The 26,193-nt window shown below is 33.7% G+C and overlaps 1 protein-coding gene across 1 annotated transcript in view; it reads left to right on the forward strand.

Annotated features, from left to right (window-relative positions):
• Positions 1-26,193, forward strand: part of LOC6050451 (protein disks lost) — a 190,842-nt gene that overhangs the window by 21,773 nt on the left and 142,876 nt on the right. Inside the window, exon 2 of the mRNA XM_038250137.1 lies at positions 5,784-5,881. Coding sequence (XP_038106065.1) covers positions 5,784-5,881 — 98 coding nt within the window. The remainder of the gene's footprint in view (positions 1-5,783; positions 5,882-26,193) is intronic.

Below are 26,193 nucleotides of genomic sequence, written 5' to 3' on the forward strand. Positions count from 1 at the left end.
CCTTATTCTTTCTTTATGAAAAAGGCGTTGTATCTCAGGAACAAAAAGATCAATCTTCAATGTTTCTCAGACATTTTTGTAGGAAATCTTGATCACCATCATTACTATTATCTGAGTAGGAAGTAAATGTAAACAACTTTTTAATCGAAAATAATTTTTTATTCAATACAAATCTACGTAAAAATATTGATGGAAATTTTACCTTTTTCAAATCAATACATCCTCAAAAAAAATATCTGGATGCCTACGGATACCGGATAATTATCCTACTATCTGGAGCTTTGGACTTTGAAGTCCCAGCTCAAATTGGAATGTGTTTAATGAAATCCCAAGAATTTTGTGATACTTTTGTCTCATTTTTCTTTAGAAAACTTAATTATTATTTTGAAGTTTGCTTTCCAGTAAATATACTTGAAATCAGTTGAAAAACTATTGCATCATAATCAAACTAAAGCATTAATTCTACACAACACATAGAATTACCCGTCGCACTAAAGAGCTCATTATGTAGCCGGTAGCCCCACGCGAGACGACCCAGCAAACTTGAACTTTACATCAGGTTCCAATGACCGATCATCGCGCGTGATCATTTCCCCCTTTTGCTCCACGCTCAACCATTCATGACAACAAAACGTGTGATCACGAGTGTGTGTGCGTGTGTTCCGATCTGACGGACCCTGAATGCAACTCCATAAACGATCGTCGCGCGCTTGTCAAAACAAGAAACAACAAGCTTCGCTCAACACTCTCTCTCGCTGGTTCGCGACCGCGTGGTTTGGGATTTTTGCGCGAGAGAGAGAGAGAGGGAGAGAGAATCGCGAGTGCGATCATCAACCGCGATCATGAGTGAACCAGTGCGTGAGAGTGAGCAACTTCGTCATCGTCATCATCGTAGTGGACAGTGATACTTCGATGGTTTGACAGCTATGATTTTGGAATTGTAAGTTTGACAGACTTGTAAAATAAAATTTGAAATTTAATTTATTTCTGTCAAACTACCGACATTTCACTGTTCTAACCCTTGGAGGAAGTTCAGGCCATTGGTATTCAGAACCCGTGGAACCGGCCCCGAGCTTCGAACTACGGATGTTCGCTTATCGTCGCGGCTCGGAAGCCAACTTGGATGAATACGAAATAGTGCAAGATCGCGAAAAGCCTACTTCGATTGGGCCGAGAAAGGAGAATCCAAACAGGATAAGAGCAAAGGAAAAGGGGAGACAAAAGCAAAAACCTTGAACTGGCAGTGACCTCTAATGACTTCCTTTCGGAGAGGAGTTTGAATTGTGTTTTTTTTTGTTTTATTATTTAATTTTATTTCGCTTTTCCTCTCTTTTACGAGTCGCGTGTGAGTGCGTACGTGTTTCCTCTCTCGCTCTGTTCGTCTATTTCCCCTCTCTTTCGTTATCTTTGTTTGTATCGCACTAACGTTTGTTACGTTTTTTTTCGCTTTGTTTTTAGTTATTTTATAGTTTTATGCTTCTGCTGTTGTTTTTCAGCTTTTGATGATGTCGCGCTAACGTTTGTTCGACATAATTAATCGAAGCATATTTCTGCCGAGCGGCGTTCTTTTTTTTTATTGCACCGTTTTGCTGAACAACGTTGTTAAACACGCAATGTTAGGAGCAAGTTTCGTTTTCTCACCGTGTCAGTGGCCTGTTGATTGGACACAGTTGGATGGAGTTAGTGCTGGAAATTAATGCAAAAAGAACGAATTTGAATTTTTAGTTCATTAGGCTCCTTCAATTTTGTTTAAATTTTTTCTCACCTTCTGTTTGAAAAAGAAATGCTACAGTCCCGACTGCAGCCTCGATTATCCGAAGTTTCGATTATCCGAAGTTCGATTATGCGAAGGGACTTCGGCTAAATTTGAATGGTTGATTGCCTTAAAAATGACCAAATGCTTTTTATAATATTTTGTAACTGCCATTTTGGCCGCCAGCTTGCATTCAAAAATTTTAAATCACTTTAGAGTAATCTTAGAGTTATACTAAAACTGAACAATCGATAGGAAGACAAAGAAAAAAATATTTTTTTTCGTGATTAGTTTATCCAAAAAATTGCACACTCAAAAAAGTGAGTTCGCGTAAACGTGAACAGAGTGCATGCCACCGGGAATCAGGAAAAAAACTGTTCAACTTTTATAGTGCATTGCACCATGAAAAAGAACAGTTTACTTCCTGGATCCCGTTTGCATGAACGCTGTTCACGTTTACGCGAACTCATTTTTTTAGTGCATTAAATCGTAATTTTTTGAATAATAATATTTTGCCTTCAAAGTAACAAGATTTCGATAACAAATGATAAAAAGGTAAACATTTCTTTCCTGAACAATTTAGGCCGTTGCAAATATTTTTCAAAGTTTATGTCACCCCCCCCCCGCCCCTTTGAAATTGGTCTGAAAAATCAAGGGGGCAAATTTTTTTTTTTCAAAAAACTTCAAAATTTCCATGAAACTAGAAGTCTAATCAACGGAAAACAATCTAAAATGCATTTTTCTGCATTGATAATCATATTTAGCATGTTAGGGCTTGTTTGAAAATGTTTTGAATTTTTATAAAATTCCAATGTACAGCACCGCAAAAATTTTATTTTTCGCAGAAAAATAAATTTTTTATAATACTTAGATATTTTGGAAACTATTGATGGCAAAACAACTGTACAGGTGTATAATGCACTTTTTTCATTAAAATGTTGAAACCATGGCTCGTAATTTCAATTTTTAATAACTTTTTTTAATAGTAATAATAATAATAATAATAAAATCTTTCCAATAACTTTAACAACAAAAAAGTTAAAAACCATCACTCGTTTTTTTGAAAGTTTGTGGTTTGTGGACGGTCCTTTTGTTACAGAGCAATTCTGTGAGATTTAGGTCATACGTTTTTTTTGCTTTTCAATATGAATGATATTTTTGGGTGCCTTCCAAAATCCCCAAAGTAGCCATTTTTTATCATTAGTTTGTTCATATCATTATATCAGCTGTCCATACTAAAATGGCTCGTGAATTTCAAAAAAATTTATCTTCTAAAAGAAATTTATAATCGGCAAAGTTCTATGGAAGTAAGTATGGACGAGGACCACACTGGAAAAAAGATAGATTTATTTTTTGCTGATTTTCAAACTTTTTGTTACTAAAATATGAACTCTATTTTTTTTTTAATTTTTTGTGTGTTCTTGGGAACATAAAATGTCTCCCAAAAAGTTATTTTGATTGTAAAATTTCAAAATATTAAAATTATTGATAATTACAGACATTTTCACAAAAAAATCATTATTTTTTTCATCAAAAAGCGGACTATTAGTTCCCGAGATCAGTGATGAAAAAATGAGAAAAAATTACATTGAGAAAATGTTTTTTTGTTGTTTATTTATCACTGCATGGCCATATCTTAGCAAGCAATGATGGCCGTATCAAAAAAGTTTTAAAAAAGTGAAATGTTTGAAATTTTCTCAGCCTTCCGAAAATATTTTTTTTTCAAAAAGTTACCTACCTAGATAGGTTTTTATGGTCTATTTAAAACCTAAAATGTAACTGTCGTGATCCGCCATTTTTCTTCTCCGGCTGGCGACACTTGGGCGACAGTAACTAGGGCTTAAAACGGCTGATAATTTCTGAGATTCGGCTTCAAAAAAGTGTTTATATAATTAACACTTATGTACTCATAACTTTTAATTATGTTATCAGAAATTTAATCTTTTGGAAGCATTCGAAAGGTCTTGCAATAGCTTTTTTAAAAATGTATAATTTAAGAATTTTCTTTCAAAACTCAATTTTTTTAATCTTCCAAGCATTTACCAATTTTTTCAATTTCTTTTAAAGTATTTACTTTACTAGTAGAAATTATAGTTTGATTTTTTGAGTGTTTTTTAGCCTTTCCTCAGTAAGGGAAGAAAGGCAAAAAAATCAGAATCACTATGTTTTAAAAAAAATCATAAATTTGTAAATTATTTTTTGCCTTGCTTGGAATTTTCTGAAAAGATGACATTATTTGTCCCCTATATCATATAAAATATTTACAAAAAGTGTTTACTGGTTATAAATTTTTAGTGACAAAAAGTGATTTTAAAAATCAGCAAAAATAACCATGTAAATTTTTTTCAGTGTAGTCCTCATCTATACCTATCCACATTTTTAAGCAAAGATGGCGTTACAAATGGTGCACGTCAGAAATGTCAAAATTGCGCAGTGGTACCAAGATCAGGAAAAAAAGTTTGGCTGTCATGCCATGGCACACTTTTTGTAATGTTGGTACCACTGCGTGATTTTGACGTTTCGGGCGTGCACCATTTGTAACGCCATCTTCGCTTAAAAATCTGGATTATTTTTCCGAAGACTTCAAGTCGATCAAAATATTCCTTCAAAAGATGATGATTTTTTTAATTTTCACATATTTTTGTAGGCCGAATTTGTATAGAAATGATATGGCCATTTGGGAGGCAACGATCAGAGGGAGGGGTTTCCGTGGTCAGAATGATTTAAATTTGGAATTCAGCCTAGGGATGGGCCAATTCTTCATTTTAGGGGGTAGCCCCGTGGAAGCCCGGATTTGGACCACCCTACTGCACTGTTACAAGAGCTGTTATTTAATTATTGTTACAACTAGTGCTTTATACCTGAAATTTTCAAAATTGCGATTCCACGTTCTCAACTAGTTATTTTAATTTAAAAAAGGCCGGTTAACGACCTTTCAGCTTTAAAATCGTTTTGCCAACTTGCTAACAGCTTAATTGAGTCATATTGCTATCGTGACAAACGACGGGAGACCACCAATTTTCGACAAGCAGTTGTCCTCCGATGTCTTCATAATGGGGAACTAGCAATTTTGGACGCGTGCTAGTCGGTGGAAGCAGTAAAAAAACCAAACTCTTCAACTCACAAATCCCAACTATTGCCCAAAAAAAGAAGAATCGCAATCCAAGCTCGACTGAATTGTGCGGAAGCAAAAACCGATCTCCACTCTGACTTGCGTGTATTGTAGTCAAACAATTTTCGCACATTTGATCCGCTGGAACGACCTTTAAAGTTGTACCATTGAGAAATAAACTGCTCAATCATGTATGGTGGTGTGTCCCCACTTCAAATGCAAACATTTAGAGGGGATTGCGGGGTAAAACAGTTATTTGCAGATTTTTTTTGTTTAGTTTATAATCTAAGAAAAAAATAATTACGTTTACTAAATTTGTCAAAAAGTTTAAAAATTGCGATCAGTGAAGTCTACCCTACTCAAAGTACTCTAGGTGTCACTGACTTAACCACCTCACATTTGTCTCATTGGCCAACTGCCGCGCCACTGTGATCCGATGGCCATGGCCCAGGTCAGCTGTTTGCCAGTCACGGTCAAGCACGCAAAAATCGTACGCAGATCCTGGCGGTCTGCTAGAGTGGTTGGAGGATGATGGTAGTAGGTATTGGTGGGCATTAGGGTGATCGATTGCATAACCATCATGCTGAAGAATTTCAGATACTTGAATAGCACGAAAAAACTTTATTACACAACAGGAGCTGTTAGTTCTAACGTTCCCCTTTATCTGGCCACCCTAACGTGATCATGAGTTGGCTCTTATTTGGGACAACAACCCGTGCGCGGGTTGGTTGGCGGCCTCGTACAAATCGGACATCATCCGTCTTGTTTCGGCACATATTTGTTCATGGAGTATTCAACTTTTTTTCCTTCTTGTTCTGTTTTGCAAATCGGTAGTAATGTGTGTACTTTTCTTCCTCTTTTTTTTCATCTTCTTCCATGTGGCGATCAAAACAAATCTACGATATCTGACGTGTGCAGGACCAGGATCGGGACAAGACAACGAAAAAGAAGACCGCCTGTACGATCGAGGAGTTTGCCGTCCACTTTTTGGCACTAATCAGATCGCAAACCGAGGAGTGAGTATCGCAGCGTTATTTTTTTTCGATTACTAGAATTAGCGAGTTCAACTGAAGGAAGGGAGGAAGCTCTGGTTAATGGGTTTTCAATAGCCCGGTGGTGTGTGCTGCAAAGTGTGGGTAATTTGATAGTTTTCGGAGTTCTTAAAAAAGGTTGGACGATGTTGCCGGGCGGAATTGGCTGACTGGCTGACGGTCGGTTTGAATTTATACTAACGTGTGATCAAATCTTGACCTTGGTTGTTTTCGTACGATGTGGGATTTTTGTAGCTGAGTGGTGTCCTTTGTTGTATTTTGGAACAGTTCCGGTTTTTTTTGAAAATGATACTTAATGAGCAACTCTCTATAAAATCGGCCGATTTCGACCATTTTAATTTTTTGTAATTTTTATTTGACTTAAACTTTGTGAGGGCCTTCCCTATGACCAAATAAACTATGTTGTGTGATTGGTTCATCCATACAAGTCTCCATACAATTTTGGCTGCTGTCCATACAAAAATGGTAATGGTACAGCTGTAACTTTTGAGTGAATTTTCTGATCAATTTGGTGTCTTCGGCAAAGTTTTAGGTATTGTTGAGGACTTTTGAGAAAAAAATAGGTACACGAAAAAAAATTACATGAAACATTTGTGAAATTTTCCAATCTTTTCGAAAAAAAATATTTTGAAAATTTTTAAATATAGACTAACATTTTAAAATGGCCAAACATTGAATATTACGCCCATTTAAAATGCTAGTCTTGATTTAAAAAATTCAAAATATTTTTTTCGAAAAGATCGGAAAATTTCATGCATTATCATAGAAAATCGGACCATTATTTGCTGAGATATGGTCATTCGAAAATGGTGGGTTGTTTTGGTGAGATATGGAAAACACAATTTTATGGCAAATTTTCAAAACTTTTCAAAAAAAATATTTTTAGAAACGGTCACTCATGGTCACCATTTTTAAAAATTGAAAAACTGCAAATATTTCGCTAAAATCAAACTTTTTGTGGCTATATCTTGAAAACGGAGCCCTTTATCAAAAAATCTGTCGAGTACTTTTCGATTGCAAATTCAATATTGCATTAAAAAATAATGTCAAATTTGTTTTTGCATGAAACTTCGATTTTTTTTCCAAAAATCACTATTTTTTCAAAAAATCATAACTCGGTGGTAAGTTTTTTGACCATGTTTTTCTATGGCTCAAAAGTTGCGGATTTTTGTCCCCTAAAACATACCAAAAAATCTCGAAAATCAAAAAATACGTATTTTGGGAAATTTCAATGAAACTTTTTAGGCATGTTATCCTAGGGCTATATAAGCCATTTTTGTGTGTATGGAGCCAATTGTACTCCAAAATTACATTTGAGAATAGCGTAGGCAATTTAAATATTTTTGTATTTTGTAATTTAAAAATTACTGTAACTCTAAGCCGTTGCATCGTATCAAAAATGATAGAAGATAAACTTGTAGGAAATTTCCGAGGGGTAAATAACACAGGAATACCAAATTTTGGTATTACTTGGGCAAATAACAGGGACCAAAATGTGCCCTTGGTTGCCCAGTAATAGATGGTAAAATACCATGAAATCATACCAAAGTCTAGTATATGGAAGGGCACAACAATACCAAACCATGTTATTCCAAGGGTAAAATAATACCTCAAAATAAAACCATTTCAATACCAAGTTGAGGTCTTCTGGATTTTTGAACATTGCTTGAATACCAAAACTTGGTATTGCCATGGTTTTATTTTTAGGTATTCCCGCGCCCTTGGAAAATCAGATTTTGGTATTCCTGTGGTCTTCCAAATACATGATTTTGGTATGATTTCATGGTATTTTACCATCTATTACTGGGCAACCAAGAGCACATTTTGGTCGCTGGTATTTGCACAAGAAATACCTAAATTTGGTATTTTCATACCATTTTTAGTGCAACAGTTGCAGTTAGTGAAAAAACGGAAATGATCCATATTCAACAGCCAAGTCTACTCACCTGATGATTCCATGTTGTTTTTAGTGATATTCTTCACCACATTGAACGCATTTGTCATTGATGAACGGCCTGTGCTTGAAGTTCTTGTAGACTCTAAAAAAAAAGATTGAAAAATAAGTGTTATTAAAATGAAACTGGATTGAAATTCACCAAAATTCTATAATCTGTCGATTAACTCGTTTTTCAAAGTATTTGGTTATCCCAACTAAGAGAAATTTCAACGTTTAAAAAAAATCTTAAAAAAATCAGCTTTAACATTTTTGGGTTTCAAGTCATTTTAGCGCAAAATTAATTATCACATCAAAATTTATTAAAAAAAATTACCATAGTTTCAGAGGAATTTGATGAAACCTTTCAATACCAAAATAATACCGAAATGTGGCATCCTGACTAAGAAATTTTTCCACAATGTCAAGTCATTTCTTTAGGGGGTATATCAAAAATGTTTGAAATCAAGTTTGAAATTTCCAGTTTTCAATGCAAGCATTCGCTTTGAGACATCATTTTAGCGCAAAATAAATTATTTTGTCAAAATTGGTCAAAATTTTCCCATAGTTTCAGAGGAATTTTATAAAACACTGTAATACCAAAAGAATACCAAAATGTGGTGTTCGACCATTGACAAATTCTGCAATTTTGCAATATCAAAACAATACCTTTAATTGGTATGATAGCACATTTTGCTCTTGCATAATCCTTAAGATAAATTTTAATGGGTCCAGGAATACCAAAATTTGGTATTGATACCAGAGAAAGGTATTATTACGCATTTCTCTTGTTATTTACCCATGCTCGGGTTGGACGGGCTTTCTGAAAAAAAAAAAAAAAAAAAAAAATACACTGATAGAAAAATACACGCCACTTCCATGAGATTTTTCAATTTTTCAGTTTGAAAGTTAAATTTAAAGATGTTGTCACAATTTATGTTCGATCAAAATTTTTGAGGAAATAGCCTAAAATGTTACAAAAAGTCTCACGAAAAATGGAGGATGGTAGGTATCTCCTAAAAAAATACAAAAATCATTTACTAAAAGAGCAGTTCTCTAGGATTTCGGTCATTCGATTTTTTTGTATTTTTTAATCCGACTGAAACTTTTTTGGTGCCTTCGGTATGCCCTAAGAAGCCATTTTGCATCATTAGTTTGTCCATATAATTTTCCATACAAATTTGGCAGCTGTCCATACAAAAATGATGTATGAAAATTCAAAAATCTGTATCTTTTGAAGGAATTTTTTGATCGATTTGGTGGCTTCGGCTGCCGATCCCGATGATGCTATGAGACGCGGGTTCGATTCCCGCCTTATCCACTGAGCTTCTATCGGATGGTGAAGTAAAACGTCGGTCCCGGTTTCTCCTGTCTCGTCAGAGGCGCTGGAGCAGAAATCCCACGTTAGAGGAAGGCCATGCCCCGGGGGGCGTAGTGCCAATAGTTTCGTTTCGGCAAAGTTGTAGGTATGGATACGGACTACACTGGAAAAAAATAATACACGGTAAAAAAAAATTTGGTGATTTTTTTATTTAACTTTTTATCACTAAAACTTGATTTGCAAAAAAAACACTATTTTTAATTTTTTTTCATTTTTTGATATGTTTTAGAGGACATCAAATGCCAACTTTTCAGAAATTTCCAGAATGGGCAAAAAATCTTTAACCGAGTTATGAATTTATGAATCAATACTGATTTTTTCAAAAAATCGAAATATTGGTCGCAAAAATTTTTCAACTTCATTTTTCGATTTAAAATCAATTTGCAATCAAAAAGTACTTTAGTGAAATTTTGATAAAGTGCACCGTTTTCAAGTTATACCCATTTTTATGTAACTTTTTTCAAAATAGTCGCAGTTTTTCATTTTTTAAAATTAGTGCACAAGTTTGCCCACTTTTGAAAAAAATATTTTTGAAAAGCTGATAAAATTCTCTATATTTTGCTTCTTTGGACTTTGTTGATACGACCTTTAGTTGCTGAGATATTGCAATGCAAAGGTTTAAAAACAGGAAAATTGTTGTTTTCTAAGTCTCACCCAAACAGCCCACCATTTTTCAATGTCGATATCTCAGAAACTTATGGTCCGATTTTCAATGTTAAAATATGAAACATTTGTGAAATTTTCCGATCTTTTCGAAAACAATATTTTCAAAATTTTCAAATCAATACTAACATTTTAAAAGGGCGTAATATTGAATGTTTGGCCTTTTTGAAATGTAAGTCTTGATTTGAAAATTTTTAAAATATTTTTTTCGAAAAGATCGGAAAATTTCACAAATGTTTCATATTTTAACATTGAAAATCGGACCATTAGTTGCTGAGATATCGACATTGAAAAATGGTGGGCTGTTTGGGTGAGACTTAGAAAACAACAATTTTCCTGTTTTTAAACCTTTGCCTTGCAATATCTCAGCAACTAAAGGTCGTATCAACAAAGTCCGAAGAAGCAAAATATAGAGAATTTTATCAGCTTTTCAAAAATATTTTTTTCAAAAGTGGGCAAACTTGTGCACTAATTTTAAAAATGAAAACTGACTATTTTGAAAAAGTTACTAACTTGAAAACGGTGCACTTTATCAAAATTTCACTAAAGTACTTTTGATTGCAAATTCAATTTTAAATCGAAAATGGAGTTGAAATATTTCGATTTTTGAAAAATCAGTATTGATTCATAAATTCATAACTCGGTCAAAGATTTTTGCACAATCTGGAAATTTCTGAAAAGTTGGCATTTGATGTCCTCTAAAACATATCAAAAATGAAAAAACTAAAAATAGTGTTTTTTTGCAAATCAAGTTTTAGTGATAAAGTTAAATAAAAATCACCAAATTTTTTTTACCGTGTATTATTTTTTTCCAGTGTAGTCCGTATCCATACCTACAACTTTGCCGAAGACACCAAATCGATCAAAAAATTCCTTCAAAAGATACAGATTTTTGAATTTTCATACATCATTTTTGTATGGACAGCTGCCAAATTTGTATGGAAATTTAAATGGACAAACTAATGATGCAAAATGGCTTCTTTGGGCATACCGAAGGCACCAAAAAAGTTTCAGTCGGATTTAAAAATACAAAAATTAAAATTGAAGAAAAAAGACCGATTTCGTAGAGAATTGCTCAAAACTGTTTTTTAAGTGGTCTAAATGTCAAATTTTTGATTTTTTGATGGTTTTCTGCAAATTCTAAATGACAGACTTGATTTTTCAGTTTCGGAAATATTTTTACCTGAAAACCCGTTCAATTTCCTATAAGTTTGCCTTTGACATCTCATGTTTGATGGAACGAAAAAACTTTCAAAAAAAAAAAAAATTAAATAAAAAAATATAAATTGCAATCAAAGAACGGAACATTTTAGAAACCAATAAAAGTAATATTGAAAGAATATCAAATACTTTGATATAAGTTTTAGTTCACACTTTTTCTCGTATTTTTTACGGAACGTTTAAAAAAATGAAAAAAAAATCACAGAAATATTTCAGAAAGAAGATTAAATTATATCAAAGAATATAAATACTTCGGAAGAAGTTGCTCAAAAAGTTTGAAAGTACTGTTTACCTGAACAGTCAGACGAATAAAATTTGTGAAATAATATTTTAAATGATAATACTAAGACTTTTTCTTATTTTTTCACTTTTGACCTTTTGTCAGTTCGACCTTAAGTTATTTTATCTTTTGGTATTTGGCCTTTGTCTGTCGCACATCCCTACAACACTACCTCATCTTTTTTTTAAATTTAATACAATTAGTTGCAAAATGAAACTTTTTATCAGCACGAAATTTTTTTTTTTTTTTTTTAATTTATCTTGCGAGGTTCTGCCATGTTTTTAATTTACAAACGCTAAAACACTTAAAATAAAATGGATCGAGAAGGTTAATTTTTGTTCAGAAATTAGAATCACACCAAAAAGTTGTTCATTCCGGATCTTGAAGCCAGGTAATTTATATTTTCCAGCATAAATTTTAAAGACATTTAAATTAATCAGACAGCCGGAACTGAAAAAATAATAAAAATCAACTTAAGATTGCATATCAAATTATTTGCACTTTAAAGAAAAATGCTTTTTACAATTTAAATTTATTAATTCAAATTTAAAAAAAATTGTTTTAATAAAACATTGAAAAAAAATGTCGAAACCAATATTCAGACCATCAACAAACCACGTGGACACCCTTCTAGAAATTGAACGTTTTAAGTGATTTAGTAACTTAAAATTAAGTATTTATGAATCAATGCTTGATAACTTGTATAGGGACCATCCATAAACCACGTGGACACTTTAGGGGGGGGGGGGGTGTATGGCGATTGTCCACGCTCCATACAAAAAAGATTTTTTTTGTATGAATAATTGTCCACGAGGGGGGGGGGGGGGGTTCGAGATTATCAAAAAAGTGTCCACGTGGTTTATGGATGGTCCCATACTAATCTGACGAAATATCCAAAAAGGAAATCCTCCCCAGCAATGTAATGTGCAAACGATACTGGATATGAATCATTGCACCACGTTGTTATGTTTGTTTTCATTTTTTTTTTCGCTTGCAAATAAAAAGCAGAGGAAAACACTTTCAACTCTCATTTGCACGTACACTCGAACGCCACGACCAGAATCTACTCCATGTTTATGTTGCTGTTGCTCGCGCACACCAAGAATCCACCCCACGAGGCGGTGGAGACCGATTTGCTTGAGTCACAGTCCAGAAAGGCTAAAGAACTCTGGTTGTTGGTATAATGAGAGTGGAGTAGTAGTAGTAATAATAATAATCGCGATTTTTTTTTTAGTTTTTGCAATTTTCTTCTTTTTCTCTCTCATTTCGTGTTCTTGCTCTCCTTTTTCATGTTTTCTTTTCCCTCTTGCTCGTTTTCATCTGGTGGAGCCAAGTTTTTCCTTTGTTTTGTGCCGGTTTCCTCTCGCTGTATTGGAGAGATGGCATTTTGTGCCGCGTGGTGGCGCGCACATGTTTTTGCGAAAAGTTCGTTGATTCTTCGAACGAGCCAACAGCAAGAAGAGACTGCCGAGCCGAGAATGATGATTAGTTCTTTGGCAGCACACAGACACACAGACGAAAGGATAGTTGGACGGAGAGACCCGTCCGCGGTGAATGGCACCATTCAGCTTGATGATGGATTTTTTAACGACTGACACACGGAATAACGATGACACATGGAGGAAGGAATGATGGTTTGATGGTCGGTGATGATCGCACGAATTATTCATGGGGGTTTGAAGGCATTTTTGGAGCAGAAAAGGTTGCGCTGACGATTGAGTTTGAAAGAGTCGTACAAGTGATAGTTTTTAAGCAGCTAACAGAATCAAGTATATTTACTATTGTATAGTATAGTCTGTAGATAGATTTATTTCTAGTTTACGACTAAGCATTTGTTTTTCAGGGATCAAATACAATTGAAAAAAAGAAACAAAATTTCATAATAAGAATATAATACAGCAGTTGCTCGACCCCTCTCCGATTTTCTTGAAACATTGGCCTAAGGGGAAACTTTTGTCCCTGAGCACGAATTTGAGGTCCATTTTTCATAATCTCGTAACGGTGGGTCGGTACGACCCCTTTAATTTACATGGATTTTTAATAAAACACGCTTTCAGTGATTTTTTGCTCGAAACCGTGAGGAGTCATAAATTTAGTGTCAAATTGACTTTTGTGGAAAATTTTACGCCCGATTTGAAAACGTACTCAAAATTCCGAAAAAAAAACGTATTTTTCGTCAAACATCAAAATAAAAATTATTTTTAAAACCCTCTTGCCGTTACTCCACTGTCAAAAATCGTGAGACATGTCATTTTATGGAAAATGTAGCGTTCTTTTTAAATCTGCAATAACCTAGAAGGGGGTTTTTTCTATTTTATAATGTCGTGTTTTTGTAACTTTACCGGGTTACTATTTTGAGTGTATCCATGTTCTACACAAATGTAGAGCAGACAAAAACAATCATTTGAATGTATAAACGTAAGGAATTTGCAAGTATTCTTCACGAATTACAGTCCACACTCGATTATCCGAATATCGGTTATCCGAAGGTTTGTATGGAACTTCGGATAATCAAATCACGAAAAATGATTTTTTTCATATTTTTTATTTTCTTGTTTATAACTAAAAAGTCGAGTTATGCGACCCCATTTTAGTTGAATTTGAATTGTTCGTTGCCTATTTAAAATAAAATGCATTTTTTAATATTACAGTCATGCCTCGGTTTTTTTTTGGAAAATGCTCAAAATTTTTACAAAACTACGTATTTTCGAAAACAAATGCTCAAGATTCCAGTTTTTGACAATATAAGTATCAAATGATCGGGATTTTTTCAAACATTTCGATTGATTTTTTTTGTCGATTGAAATACATAGCAAAATTTTTTTGAAGTTCAATTTTTTTTTACAGAATTAGTCTTCACATTTAAATAAAAAAGTGTTTAAAATAGCATTTTACACTAGTTCAGTTGTTTTGCAATCATTTGTTTAAAAAAATCTAAGATCTGACAAGACCAAAAATTGTATCGAAAAAAAAAAATAGATTTTGCATCGAAAATTTTCAAAAAATCTTAAGATTTTTTAATAAACTCAAACATGCTAAAAATGATTTTAAACGCAGGAGAATGTATTTTAATTTAATTTCAGTTGGTTGCACTTGAATTTTCATTGAAATTTTGAATTTTATTGTAAAAATATTTTTTGCCCCCTGATTTATCGGGCCAATTTTGAAGGGGAGGGAGGGGGGGGGGGGTGACAAAAACTTTAAAAAATATTTGTACCAGCCTTACGTATTTTCGAAAAAAAAATGCTCATGATTTCAGTTTTTGACAATATAGGTATGGGACCATGCATAAACCACGTGGACACTTTTTTTGGAATCTGTTAACCCCCCCCCCCCCCTCGCCCCACGTGAACAATTGTTCATACAAAATACTTTTTTGTATGGATCGTGGACAATCCATCAAAATTAAGGTTTTTGTCTGGTTTTTGGTTTGGATTTTCATTATTAATTAAAAAAAAACGAAGTTGACTTTATAGCTGTCGGCCACCATTGCTAGTACCAACCACTAGTGTCTTCCTTTTATCTACAAGGATTTCGCCGCCCTGGGCTCCTAAGTGTATGAAAGTATGGCACGGAGCGACGGCGCCGAATACCCATATTTACACAAAGAATTTTAGAGCGCCCGCCGCGGGATTCGAACCGACGACCTCTGGATTGTGAGTCCAGTGCGCGGTCCGATTGATCCACACGGGCGGGACAAAATTTAATTAATAATTTAATTTCAAATAAAATATATGTCTACGATTTTTTAACAGTTGAGTAAGGAAAATGTCAGTGACTTTAAAACTGTTTTTTAGCTTTTTAAGGATGAAAAATATGTTTTTTTTTTATTTTGAAATCGAAATCGATTTAATTGAGTTACCAAAAAAAGTCCCAGCAAAGCAAAGTTTCAAGGAAACCGAAGGGTGGTTTGGGCAACTTTTTCCGATTTTGTGTGAGTTGGTGGAAAAAATTGGGCACCTATGCTTATGCTTTTTGTGTGAGTTGGTGAAAAAAAACCCATACATAACACGACAAAAGCAATTAAATCAAATTTGAAATTTTTATTGCTGTAAAAATAAAAATAAACATTTAAATATTACAATTTTTAATCAACATTCCACGTTGCCGTCCTCTACAAAAAAAACGGTTAGTCCAATCTAAATCTAACTGAAGATGGTTCTTTCGGACTCACGACATGTTGTCCGTTTGATTGACTGACACGCGGCGCTCTTACTTTGACGAAGGTACAATTCCCTTCAGGTTCAGCTAACAGGACTCGCCAACTGGGAGATTTCGCTCAATTTCAGTTTTGTTTTGGATGTTGAGAATTCAGTTAGTATTCGACGGGAAAATCTTCCACAAAAGTGTTTGAAATTCTTGAAATTAATTCACTTTTGAGATTTAAAATAAATTTGAATCTTTTGTTGAAGATTGCGTCTCCATTACAGCATATTGTTATTTTTGCCCGTAATCTCCAAAGATTGAGAAATATCTCGTTTTTATAGTCCCTTCCCCTCCTTCCTGAGATTTCGGAACGACCTAAGTTCAACCGATGGGTCGTGATTTATGACCCAATGACAAGTGTCCAAATGCGTGTGTCAAAAGAAGACCATCTGCACGTGATTATGGCCGTTGTGCTATTTTCTGTTAATGGACGTGACCAAAATTTCCGAATCATTTCGATGGGTTTATGAGTATCATTCGGTCGCGTGTGTGTGTGAGTGTTTAATTCAATAACTTCACAACTGATTTTCGATACATAATCTTTTTTTGGAAGTTCAACGGCACCGACTTGGCGCCATCGGATGACGTGATGCCTAGTTTCATGTCGGACTTCATTCATGTAGCAAAAGATCATAAGATTGTAACATCTTAGATATATGCCATCACAGAGTGCAAGAGCTCTCCAGGTGGTGGTAATGGATTAGTCATGCTCAGGTCCACATACTGAACCAGCAGACCACGTGATGCAAATTCCTTCCAGACGTGTCGACTTGGCAGAGGAAAGTTTACAAGTTCAAACTTCCCCGACAGTGGAAAAGAAGAAGAACCCCTCCCCACCAACCCCCGTCCAACTGGAATGCTCTCCAAGGTATTCCTCGTGATGACTGTAAGCAATAGCGTTCAAGAAGATGCCCACGAGTCCGCCGTAATCCATCTAGACCCGTCTACTAACTTTGCACCTTAACTGTCCTCCCGTGAGCTGAACTCTCGGGCTGTAAAAGATCAGACAAGAAGCATCGCACCAAAAAGGGAGGGGAGAAAATAAAGAACGCTTACTCCTTTTATACCCGCTCTTGCCCAAAGTCAATGTCCTGTAACCCAACACATTGCTGCTTTACTGGGTGATGGTTGTTGGTTCTGGATTGTGGCTTAGGGATGCTCTGCAATGGAGCAGCTCTGAATAATTGTTGATTATAGTTGATTCCTGAAATATTTGAGCATGAGCATGAGCATGAGATTGATTGACTGCCAATGAGCTGCTTCTCCGTTATTGACAGATCAGCTGAAGTTAAACAATGAATCAAAAATGATCAGTGGGAGCCAACCATCCGTTCACTGTTTAACCTCTGAAGATCCCTACTTTATTAGTCAATACCAGCGCCCTCCCAAGAAGCCTGCAGTTCAACGAAAGGGAGGAATGTTAGTCCGATAGTTGAAGTTACAGACTCATCAAGCACACAGTTTTTCGCTATATACTTGTTGATACCGCTTGAGACCGTTGAATCCAAAGCATCTCCTTCAAGCATCACGTGATTATTATTTTTTTAGGTTAGTAGGATAAGGTATTGGCTTTTCGATGCCTCCAGAGCTAAGATGCTATGGGGAGGACTTTCATAACAGACCCGTCGGCGAGCCTTCCGAGCAAAGATGCTATGGGAAGGTCTTTTTAGTTAACACGCAAAATCACTCACACACAATTATTTCACTCCACTATTAATTGATCCAAAATGTCAGTGCGTCTTTCGATCATTATATAGAAATGGCTTTTTCACCATAAAAAATAAAACCTTATTCAAAAAATTATACACAATTTACCCGACGCCGTGCCTTCCGATCAACGATGATATAGGAAGGGCTTTGAAAATCACAAAGCAATTAATTAAGATCACAAAAAAAATCACAAAAAAACACCAATTGCTCAACGAAACTTACACTCAAGACACAAATAATTCAGTAAGTCATGCTATTATTTATAGTTGATTCCTGAAATATTTCAGTTAAAACTTGTTTCTAGTCTTACAACCACTACATGTCATTGTACATTTATGAGCTTTTCTAGACAAAATTGAAAATATGAAGCCTGATTTTCTAAAATTTTAGACGAAAAGGATCAAAAAATGCTTTATACATCTTTCCAGTTATGCTACTATCCTAAATTTACAAAATATCAATGAATTTATGAAAATATTCTTATTTCTAAAACTTTTCCGTGTTTGCTATAGTCAAAATTTAACATTTTTAAAAAGAAAAAGAAAATCTTTATTTGATTAAAAAATGCTTATTTAACATAAATAAGATAAAAACAAAATTTGAAAAAAGATTAAAATGAAATTATTGTAATACAATAACATAAATAAGCATTATGCAATGTATTCTGTATAGTTTACAATCGATTAAAAAGTATTTTCAATAAAATTATAATGTTTGTCGATTGTTTTTGCTTTTCGATTTTTTGGGAAATTTTGAATGTATGGGGGGGCTCCAATAGTTCTCGTAATTAGGATTAAGTGGCTTAATACTCAAACAGAAGGGGGGGGGGGGGTTGGTCTACTAAAATCACATAATTAGTTCTTACATTACAGCTGTCAAAGGCAAACTTATGGGTAATTGGACGAGCTTTCCGGTAAAAATATTTTCGAGACTGAAAAATGAAGTCTGTCATATAGAAAATGCCAAAAACCACCAAATAAGCTGTTTTTTTCGACATTTTTATTTTTAAACCCGCTGTAACTTCGCAATGATTGCACTTAGGACAATGGTTAATATGGAGACTTTTATGTAAAATTGTCTGGAGAATCGATTCCCACTATCGGTTTTTGAAAATTTTGACGTTTAGACCAATTTTCAAAAAAAAAACAGGTTTAGTAAATGATTTTTGTATTTTTTTTAAGGAGAGACATACCATCCTGCATTTTTCGTGAGACTTTTTGTAACATTCTAGGCTATTTCCTAAAAAAATTTGAATGAAAAAAATCGTGACTTCACCTTAAAATTTAACTTTTAATCATAACAATTGAAAAATCTCGTAGAAGTGGCGTGTATTTTTCTTTCAGTGTATTTTTTTCAGAAAGCCCGTTAAATTTCCTACTAGTTTATCTTTGACCACTTTTTGGTACGATGCAACGGCTTCGAGATACAGTCATTTTTAAATTACAGAATACAACAATTTCTCAAAAAATTACGCCCTTCTCAAATGTCATTTTCGAGTGAAATTGGCTCCATACACACAAAAATGGCTTATATAGGCCTAGGATAACATGTCTACAAAGTTTCACTGAAAATCGGAGAGGGTCGGGTTAGAGCGTCCATTTTCCCGGGGTTTCAAATTTCCCGGGAAACGGGAAATTTTCAACAAATTTCCCGGGAAACGGGAAATTTTCAACAAATTTCCCGGGAAATCCCGGGAATTCCCGGGAAATTTTAAATTTATCAAAAACTGTTCTGATCCTGGTTCTGATTTCTATATTGCAACAAAATTGTATAGAATATCAACTTAATTGTTCAAAATAAGTGTGAGGATTGTTAAGAAGTTGGTATTAACACCAAAAAATTGTTTTTGAATTTGTCAGTTGGAGAGAATGTGATAAAGAATAATTAAGTTGAAATGAGAAAAAAAATCAGTAAATACGTTTTTCATAGCGAATATTTATTCCAGAACAAATCTTACTGGTTTGAGCTATAATTAATACGAAGTAGTGTTTTAATGATTTTTTAATGATTCAGCCTAATAACTGATATTGGTTAAAAAAAATCATAGCTAAATAAGTTGTTTAGTAGTTTCATATTCACCGTCACGAGATATCGAAAAATGGACCTCTGATTCGTGATCAGGGACCAAAATTACCCCTTAGAGCAATGTTCCACGAAAATCGAAGAGAGGTCGGGGCAACTGCTGTGTGAGTTGGCGGAGAATGACCCATATTTAAACCTCTTATGCCCTTGGTAGCCCTTGTGCTCTATAAATTTTCAACTTTAAACTGTAAATTCTCTAACACATTTGAACAAATTAACGTAATTCTGGTTGCACAACCCTCTTTGAGACATTTAATGATACAAATTAAATTTTCATCCAATTTGGTCTTGGTAAAAAAACAAAAAAAAAAAACACTTTTTTTTGAAAATTAATTTTGATCTTGGCGGGAAGAGGTGCCTTTTTTCAAATGAAATAACATCAATTTTGGTCCAAAAAGATTACCAAAATTATTATAATTTATTTTTATTTCATAAAATCGTAATTTGTGTTGCCCCGCAAATAATAACAATCTATTCCTAGTTGTGAATGCTTCAGAAAGTAATGTAATCTGAAATAAATCTTAACATGGAGTTTTTAAACGAACTGATAATGTTCAATAAGAACAGCAAATTGAATTCAATAAAAGAAAATTGATTTCTTTCATTATTATTATTTTTTGTAAATAAAAAAAAATACCAAAAAGTCAAGAAAATGTATGCTCCTGCTTGAATTTCGGGAATTCCCGGGAAATTTACAAAATTCCCGGGAAACGGGAAATATATTTTTTCGGGAAATCCCGGGAATTCCCGGGAATTTTTTTCCCGGGACGGGAAATTGGACGCTCTAGGTCGGGTAAAAGAGTACCAGAAAAAAAATCCTGATTTGAGCTGGAATTGCTCTGTAGTAGAAAATTAAAAAAAAGGAGTTTTGAAGTGTGAAATAAATAACAAAACAAGATGGAATTGTCGTTCAATATTTATATAATTATTTTAAAAGAATACATTATTCAAAAAGAATACAAAAGTGCATTTTAACAACATTTGAAAATTTTTCTATGCAAAATATTGTGACGTTTGTTGCTTGTGATTTTTGTTTAAATTATGTAATTTAGGAAATGCACGGATTACATCTATAAACCACGGACATTCAATTTTTTTCTAAAGAGTTCAATTGGTTTATTGATGGTTTCTAATTTAATTTTTTGCAATTCCGTCGTGAAACTACTGTTTTTCTTGTCATTCTTGAAGTTCAAAACTGCTTACTTTTCTCTACCAAAAATAACAGAATCGAAAATTGTTACCTTCCAATATCAGTGGTGAAAAGTTATACTTAAGTCTATCTATCAAAAGTTTTGTAAAATATCTTGTTCAAAAAGTGACAATCAGCTTAATGGATGGAAATAGGACCTTATCAATCCTGCAAAATAAAATATTATTACTAAATTTATATGCATTTTTTTCTAAAGTTGTTATCAAGCTGGATTTGTTTTTAATTCGAACGGCCCATCCCCACACAGCACGTTCTAGATGAGGTGAGGGTGAGTTACACCGCAGCGCACCAAGTTCAGCGAGCAATTCTCGATGGCTTTGGTGTCGATATGCGAAACTTTCGCACGGAACTCCACCTCCTCTCCCCCGTCATCCCCTCAACTTGGGTTGACCGCGCGAAAAGTTCAAACATGCGCCTCGCGGAATTCCTCTCTCTTCTTCTCTCGCTTTGTTGAAGCTTTTATCACTGATGATAGTTGTTTTGTTACTCGTTTCGTGTTGTTTTTTTTAACGTTCTTCTTTCAGTTCTTTTCTTCGTTTTTCGCGCGCCAGACTTCCTTTCCCGGCCGCGAGCCGCGGCGGCGTGATGAATTGCGATTCTTGGTGCGATTATTCTAGTTCAAGATCACCCAGAAAGAAGTCGCCGGGTCAAAAAACTTTTAACCTTTCGAGCGAGCGAGCGAACGTGAGCGCACTCTGCCGGTGAGAATCTCGTTCGATCATCATCAACCAGTTCAGTTCAGTTGGGAGTACAGTGAAATCCTGAATGCTGGACTGTGTTTAATAACAGTTGATGTAACTTAATTATAATTTGAAGAACTGTCGTTTTCAATTTTGATCTCATATTCACTATCAAATAAATTAATTTCAAATGAATTTTGTCTGACAGTATATCACTTAAAATAATAAATCAGTTATTTACCTACCAAAAAATCAAATGTCAAAATGAAAATTAACCCCACTGTTAAACTATCGAAGCTTCACTGTACTCTGAAGTTTGATCCAAGAATAGTCTGCTTGATTAAGCCGGAAGGCTCGATTCGATCCGTGGTCGGATGGTTGGATCATCTCCATCTGCCTATGGACAGCAGACCTAGACCAGAAAGCAGTGTAGTCGATATGGATCTGCTGCGTGCGTGTGTGATGGTGATGGATCTAATCAAAATAGGGTGATTAATGGCTTTGCTTTAGCGGGGATAGTGACTGATGGACACCGGTCGTCCACCGTCAGAATCACGGTTCGAGAGGAAGAATTTAATTTCTAAATTAGTCAGAGTGAAGTCGAGGTTGTTTGCCAAATTGGAGTTCGTTCGCTTTGTTCTGGATTTAAAAGAGTTTAGTTTTTTTGGTTCACTGTTTGTTGATGAGATCATTTGATTCTTTGTGCTGGATTTTTTTTCGGACAGTCTTAAAAGAGTGTTCTTTTGATTTTTTTCTGACCAAAAGGCTTTCCAACTTCAATTGAGTTCAAGATTTACACGCAATTACAAAAAGCTAGCTTGAGAAAAATATATATGAAAAAAATATTGTGTAGGGTATTTTAACCATTAGTGGACCCCCTAATAGAGCCGACGCAAATTTTTCACAATTTTTCCATATTTTAAGCACTTTTTTCACAACCCTTTATGCCAAACAATGAAAATTGAAGTATTTTGAACAATTTTGACTATTTGTTTCATCAGTAATTTGTTTTTAAGCAGAAAAATAGCCATTTGAAAAAAAAAGTTTTTTTTTTGCCTGTTATGGACCCTCTTTTCCTTTAGTGGACCCGGGTCCATAATCCGATTGTGGACCTGGGTCCACTATAGGAAAACTGTTATTTTTATACCAAATTCAACCGATATTTGGTGTTTTGACGCATGGTGGAGGTCTTATGATAGATAAAATGAATAAAAGATGGATTTTCCATCAAAAACAATTATGTTTTGTTAACAAATTTGACTTAAAACAACAAAAAACCTAACAGACATTTAAACACATTTATTTCCGAAAAAAAATCACAGAAAACGGTTCAAAAACATTAAAATGATTAAATAAAGTAATTTTGAAGAACATTTTCCATATTAATTACATAAATAGTTGACCGAAACAAAACAATAGATTTGTTTACAGTTGCTGATAAAACTACGCATGTTTATTTTCAAAAAATGTTTTTTTATTTATTTACTATTATAAAATATCATTTCAAACTTAAATTATGATGCTTCAGTTAAGTACATTTAACTATTGTTTTTTTTTAATTAATTTTAACTTCTTACGGTTTCAGCAATTTTGATACTTTTAACATGAAAATGGCTATATTTATACTCATAATTGAAAAAATATGCAATAAGGTTGATTACAACAAGCATTTATTGTATGTTTTAGAGAAACTTTTACCTAAATACACAGTTTTTTTCATTTTGAAGGTTAAATTTACAGGGGTCCACTTTTGGAAAATTTGGATTTTCGTTGTACTATATTGGACCCCCCTAATTTTTGCTTTAAAATGAGTAGTTCTTCGCTTTATTTTAGTATAGTTCCTTAAACATACATTATTTCGACTTGCTGAAGTTAAATAACCAGTCAAAAAATGATTGGATAGTTAATTCAATCATAAAAAAGAAAAGCTGTTTTTTGTGAAAATGCTAGTGGCCATGTCTGATTTCATATGTTGAACTAAAAACATTTATTTTGGCAAAAAGGACAATTCAATGTCATTCAACATTGTTTTAAATTATGCTGAACATGCCAAATAAAAGATTTGCAGACAAAAACACGCTTGAAATTAGGATTTTATTGATTTTTTCATCTAAAACAGAGGATCCACTATAGGAAAGGAGTTCACTGATGGATAACGTACCCTACTTCAGCTATGAACGATTTTTTTTTATTAATTTCGAAATGATAACTTGCACCTTAATTAAATCTACGACATTTGAGCAATTCTCTGAGATTTCGGTCATTCGATTTTTTTTTGTATATTTTATGCAGGCTGAAACTTTTTTGGTGCCTTCGGTATGCCCAAAGAAGCCATTTTGCATCATTAGTTTGTCCATATAATTTTCCATACAAATTTGGCAGCTGTCCATACAAAAATGATATGTGAAAATTCAAAAATCTGTATCTTTTGAAGGAATTTTTTGATCGATTTGGTGCCATCGGCAAAGTTGTAGGTATGGATATGGACTACACTGAAAAAAAATGATACACGGTAAAAAAAATTTGGTGATTTTTTATTTAACTTTTTGTCACTAAAACTTGATTTGCAAAAAAACACTATTTTTATTTTTTTTTATTTTTTGATATGTTTTAGAGGACATAAAATGCCAACTTCCAGAATGGGCAAAAAATCTTTGATCGAGTTATGACTTTTTGAATCAATACAGATTTTTTCAAAAAATTGAAATATTGGTCGCAAAAATTTTTCAACTGCATTTTTCGATGTAAAATGGAATTTGCAATCAAAAAGTACTTTAGTAAATTTTTGATAAAGTGCACCGTTTCCAAGTTATAACCATTTTTAGGTAACTTTTTTGAAAATAGTCGCAGTTTTTCATTTTTTTAAAATAGTGCCCATATTTGCCCACTACTGAAATTTTTTTTTGATAAGCTGAGAAAATTCTCTATATTTTGCTTTTTCAGACTTAGTTGATACTTAGTTGCTGAGATATAGCCATGCAAAGGTTAAAAAACAGAAAAATTGATGTTTTCTAAGTCTCACCCAAACAACCCACAATTTTCTAATGTCGATATCTCAGCAACTATAGGTCCGATTTAAAATGTTAAAACATGAAACATTCGTAAAATTTTCCGATCTTTTCGAAAAAAATATTTTCAGAAATTTAAAATTAAAACTAACATTTCAATCGGGACAAACATTCAATATTACGCCCATTTGAAATGTTAGTCTTGATTTAAATCTGTATTGATTCAAAAAATCATAACTCGGTCAAAGATTTTTTGCCCATTCTGGAAATTTCTGAAAAGTTGGCATTTTATGTCCTCTAAAACATATCAAAAAATAAAAAATAAGTAAAAATAGTGTTTTTTTGCAAATTAAGTTTTAGTGACAAAAAGTTAAATTAAAAATCATGATTTTTTTTTACCGTGTATTATTTTTTTTCAGTGTAGTCCATATCCATACCTACAACTTTGCCAAAGACACCAAATCGATCAAAAAATTCCTTCAAAAGATACAGATTTTTGAATTTTCACATATCATTTTTGTACCAAAAAAGTTTCAGCCGGATTAAAAAATACAAAAATTAAAATTAAAGAAAAAAGACCGATTCCGTAGAGAACTGCTCATTTGCAAACCACAGAATTTCAATCTTTTGAGTCAAAGTCCAAGTCCAGTTTATCCAAGTTATCTTGCAACTCTAAAAATACTAAATTTCAAATTTAACCCTCTACAACTCAACCCCGCCTCTAAAAGGACTTCAATCAAAAAATCACCAAAAAATTGTTTCAACCTTTTTGAAAGCGTTGGAAAGAAGACCTCAGGGAGTAGCCCCTAGGTAGCCCGGATTTTGACCACCCAAGTTCACAACTATTAGTCGGATTAAAAAAAATAATATTTTCAACAATTTAAGAAAAAAAAGCATGCATGGATTCTATTCTACATAATCTAAATAATATCAAGTGTTGCTTTTTTTGCTGTGTAACTTTAGAAAAAAAATCAAAATCATGATTTTTTCAAAGGACTCTGGAATTTACTTTTATTACAGTTGTTTCCAAACCATGAGTATTTTGATAAAGCTGGTACAAATATTTTCAACAGTTTTTGTAGGTCACCGTAATGACAAAACAAAAAAAAAAATACTATTTTGGCCAAGGTACCCCCAGCAAAATTTTTAGCCCCATTTTACTTTATTTTTACTGTATAATTGTAAATATCGTGTTTGTATTTGAGCAATTCTCGCTGAAACCGTCCCACTAGATGCACATGTTCTCAAATCGTTACGGCAATGTTCTCATTTGATTCAGCGCACCAAAAAACCATTAAAACTACCTTCGAACCAATGAAAATGTCAGCCGTTAGCCACCTGTAAATAAAAACTTGTATTGAACTATGGATTTTTTCGAAAAAATGCCCTAATTTGGAGAAATGATATCTCCCAAAATACATTACCAAACATCAAAAAGTTATATATCGTTGGAAAGGTAATCGCGAGGGCTTTCTATCGCACTTTGAAAAACATTTCAAAAATTATTTTTTCAAGGGTAATTTTAAGGGTTTTTGAGAAACTTACTTTTAATTTTGAATTTTGACCGTGTTCGCAACCACTTATCATTACGCAACCATTTTCATTCGAAAGATTGGAAGATTTTGCATAAAATCAACTTGGGAAAAGTAGTGTAATGAAATAGTTTTCGTATAGTTATTAACGGATGAAAGAAATTGGTAAAATTTCAGTTAAAAATAACCAATGCTCAGACTTCAAAAATGAGCCTAATTTACAGTCAAAACAAAGCAGGATTGTATTTGAGCCGAATGTACAGTCATCTGAGGCAAATCTGGACATATAGGATAAATAGGGACAGCTATTTCAACTATGCTTTCACTCATCAGATCATATTTTTAAATTGTTTATGTAAAAACATGCATA

The sequence above is a fragment of the Culex quinquefasciatus genome, chromosome 2 (assembly GCF_015732765.1).
Source record: "Culex quinquefasciatus strain JHB chromosome 2, VPISU_Cqui_1.0_pri_paternal, whole genome shotgun sequence".
Lineage (NCBI taxonomy): Eukaryota > Metazoa > Arthropoda > Insecta > Diptera > Culicidae > Culex > Culex quinquefasciatus.